The 3,809-nt window shown below is 34.8% G+C and overlaps 1 protein-coding gene across 1 annotated transcript; it reads right to left on the bottom strand.

The window, feature by feature from the left end:
• Window positions 1-630: 630 nt before the first annotated feature.
• LOC110911355 (benzoate carboxyl methyltransferase) lies at window positions 631-2,513 on the bottom strand. The gene is made up of 4 exons (XM_022155963.2): window positions 2,166-2,513; window positions 1,620-2,030; window positions 1,256-1,510; window positions 631-1,178 (listed from the first exon to the last, which is right to left on the bottom strand). Exons 1-4 carry the CDS (start codon window positions 2,238-2,240, stop codon window positions 804-806), a joined length of 1,116 nt encoding a protein of 371 aa, XP_022011655.1. The 5' UTR covers window positions 2,241-2,513; the 3' UTR covers window positions 631-803.
• Window positions 2,514-3,809: the final 1,296 nt, after the last annotated feature.

Genomic DNA, 3,809 nt, shown 5'->3' with positions numbered 1-3,809 from the left:
TGAGTGTTGGAATGCGGCAAAGGCGTTTGACGAATATTGAGAGAATGGGTTCGGTTCGATCGTCGGATAATATCCCGGAACCGAGAAAACATTTGGTTGCGTCGGGTTATTGGGATTGTTCAGGTTGTTGGGGACATTCGGATTGTTGAAGGGATCCATGGTAGAATTTAAGTTTATAAAAGTGGAAGATGTTGTATAAAAAATAAAGGTAGAGAGATGAGAAAAATGGGTTAAAATGGTGAATGGAGGTGAAAAATGTTTGAAAATTATATATTTTGGGGATTATGACCATTGCTTTTGTTTGTAAAAATGGTAAATTAAATTTTTTATTTAACGGTAACCATGGTATGGGGCCCACAGTTTTTGGATTGCCTCCAACGTCAAGTTGCCGACGGAGAGGAGGGGGAGGGGGGGGGGGGGGGGCGGGATGGTGTTCCGCACGAAAATACTTAGATTTCCAACTCATCATCATATTTTACATTTTTTTAATAACCAAATTCATTTACATTTTTGTTCCAACTGCCATTCTCGCTCATGTGATTAGTTACTATTTTTGACTTTTTTGAAAAGTAGTTACTATTTTTGACTTATGTTGGATTATTTGGCCCCAATAGATTTGATTCACGGATTCATCATTGACAATTTTTTTATATATATTTGAGTAACCAGTTTTTGTCTATATGCAAAACCTTAATTTCGACTTCTAAAACTTGCCCCTCAAACTTACTGTAATACATTGAATAAACCACGTACTTAGATGCTGAAAAACTTAAATTAAACATTACAATGATACTTACACTAAACTATTCATTTTTAGTCAATGAAATTAGTATGTTGAAGTATCTTGTTTTCTTGTTAGCGAGATGTTCTGCCAAATGCTTCTCAAACTTCTTAAACAGCGCAACGACATTTATGGAGTTCCCAAAATGAGACGTCAATAACGGTTCTGTAACCGCTCTGATATGTTTGGCTGTGTTCCTACCGTGCTTTTCGCCGAGGTCAATCGAATCGTTTGTATTTGTGTAATCTGTGTCTTGTGGGTCCCAGTTAACTTGAAAAACAGTCAAGTTATCAAGAGAAAAAGATCCCTCATTTTTAATAGCATCCCTAACTTCATCCACACATGGATAATAAAGTGGCAAATTGAATGAATTAAGATTGGATTCTCGAACCAATCCCTGAAGCAAATCATAATAAGTAGAAGTTAGTTGTAAGCAAATTATTCTTCGTTATTTTGAGTGTAATTAACGTATACCTCTTTGACCATGTCCTGAAGTGACTGTGCAAGTTGCTCCCAGAGACTGCAATTGTCATCACTAGTTGGATCAGCAATACTTCGACCTAAAAATGTTAAAATCATGCATCCACCACGTACTATTTCCTTGGAACGCAATTTTAGAAAATTCGTGAAGTCGATACGAAATTGCTTTGCATATGCTTGGAAGACATTTGGAGGACTTGTTTTCGCTGGGTATATATTTAATGTGTTGTTTTCTATGCCTTCAGGTACCTACCACAAATGAATGGATAGCATGAACAGTTTGTATATAATGTTGGGTTCATTAACTATTATCTTTTCAAATACATGTAAAAGGGTAAAGTTAGGCTATCTCACGAACCTGAGAAAGCCAATGAACACTAAAAGAGGAGTGGACAAGGTGCAAACTTTTGTCCGGAAAAAGTCTACCGTAAAAGGAACCAGGAACGGCTGAAACAATACAAGGGCCAACGTTTTCTCCCTTCTCCCTCTTCAGCTTTGCATAAAATTCGGGTAATAATTTGAAAAGGTTATTGAAATCATTACCAAATAGGTCATTTAAGCATACTTGAAACTGTGGTGGTTTATGGTTATTTTCTTTGCAGACCTCAATGACTATATCAATTATATTAGATGCAACCAAGAGCGTGTTTCTACTAGAGCCGCATCCTAAATCTGCAATCTTGAAACAACCGTCTAAAAAGATATCACGGCTTGCAATACCCTTGATTGTATGATTAAGACATGGTATCGCTTTTTGTATAACAGTTTCCTGGAAAAGAAATAAGAACAAAAGCATTAGTTGAGACGCCATTGTTAAATGCAAAAGCTATGTGTTGTACATATTAATGGTGGAGGGCTATGGATATGCATGTGTATAATAATGTACATAGATAATAAGAGAGACCTGAAGAAGGGAGTTCTTGGCATAGCTTGAATCTTCATGGCCAGTAGCCATATGTAGGATGTTTACTAATGCCATGAGGTTATTTTATCTGACTTTGTTTTGATGCTTCATGGCCTTCTTTTTCTTGCTTTTAATAGGCCTTGTACAAGTGATCAGTGATCACAAACAACTTCGGGATCGATACATGCAAATTATGTGGCGGACAAGACGAGTACGCGGATCACCTATTCACGGGATGCTACGTGTCGGTAGTTCTATGCCATAAAGTAAGTATGTGGTGTAGAACTCAACAAATCTTTGCATTTACAATGAAAGAATTATTGGAATATCACAAAAAAGCGGCTATGTAAGAATCGAAAAGGCGATATGTTCAACTCATCGTTTTTGCAACATATTGGGGGATTTGGAAAGCGAGGAATGAATGTATTTTCTCCGGAAAAGAATCAATATAGATGCTATTTTGGGTGAGATGCAAGCAACAACCTTTGTATGGATCAAAGGGAGAGCGAAGCCCACCAAATGGAATGGAATAAATGAGTGCGGTTTGATATGGAAAGTTGATCGTATGTATGTTTTATCCATATTTCTTATCGGTAGTTTGGTGATTTTTTCTATTTTTTGTAAGTATTGGGTGATTGGCTTAGTTGCTTACTAACCATGTAGTCTGTATCAAACTATTTTGGTGATGAATGAGATTATCTTTTTGCCGTTAAAAAAAAAAAAGAATTCTTGTAATGAAGTTTCTGTTAATCATCATATTTAACTAGGTTTATCACTCTAGCTGCGTTACGGCGAACTTATTTTGTTATTTAATCTGTGTTTACATGTGTTTTGAAATCACTACGAGCGCGTTGCACACGGAACCACTAACAAGAATAAAAAGAAAATGTAAAAAACAGTAAAAAATAATCGAAAGAAAATCAACCAAAAAAGTTGTATGTTAATAATGTTGTTCGTATGAAACCCGTGGTAATACTGGGTATAGGTACCAAATTTCCCGTTGTTGTTTGTACGACACCCGTGATCAGGGATGAGCAAATGGCACTGTGTAGCAGTACCGAATTTCCCGAACTAAAAGATTTTCAAACTCAATCTGGTACCGAATTTTGGCGTTTTCTGTATTAGACGTGCCGATTTTTACCTTCATGTAACGACAATGAACCGGACCGTACCGTTATTTTCGATACCAGTATTGGTTAACACCAAGTTTATGCAACTTAGAAAGTAAAGAAAATAACAATTATTATTATTTTATTAAAATAGTCAAGGTATTAAAAAATATATATTATAATAATATATTAATAACACTGTTCATTTCATTTGGTTTATTAATATATAGTAATAGTAATAATAATAATATATAGTAATAATAATTTCGTTTATTAATATATAGTAATAATGCAGTTGCATGTGATTTAAATTATCTTCATACACCTGGATGATAGAGATTTACCATCAAAATTTGTGCACATATACTTGACATTAAAATAGTTTAGGAGTTTAGGGCAAAATCTTTTAGTTAAGATTTTACATAAACAACCCATGTATATTTAAATTATTAAAAAGCCTTATACTTACGCATCTATAATCAACAGTACAATAAACATTATTGTCTTGAATCTCAAACACCATCACTAATTATTG

The sequence above is a fragment of the Helianthus annuus genome, chromosome 15 (genome assembly GCF_002127325.2).
Source record: "Helianthus annuus cultivar XRQ/B chromosome 15, HanXRQr2.0-SUNRISE, whole genome shotgun sequence".
Classification (NCBI taxonomy): Eukaryota; Viridiplantae; Streptophyta; class Magnoliopsida; order Asterales; family Asteraceae; genus Helianthus; species Helianthus annuus.
Note: the sequence above shows the minus strand (reverse complement) of the source record. Positions and strands in the feature narration are given on the sequence as shown.

Excerpts from the sequence above, each read along its gene's own strand:
- LOC110911355 (XM_022155963.2), bottom strand. The coding sequence starts at position 2,240 with ATGGCATTAGTAAACATCCTACATATGGCTACTGGCCATGAAGATTCA. Across the intron at positions 2,031-2,165 it reads CCAAGAACTCCCTTCTTCAG|GAAACTGTTATACAAAAAGC; the intron begins GTCTCTCTTATT and ends TTTCTTTTCCAG. Across the intron at positions 1,179-1,255 it reads TTCAGGACATGGTCAAAGAG|GGATTGGTTCGAGAATCCAA; the intron begins GTATACGTTAAT and ends GATTTGCTTCAG.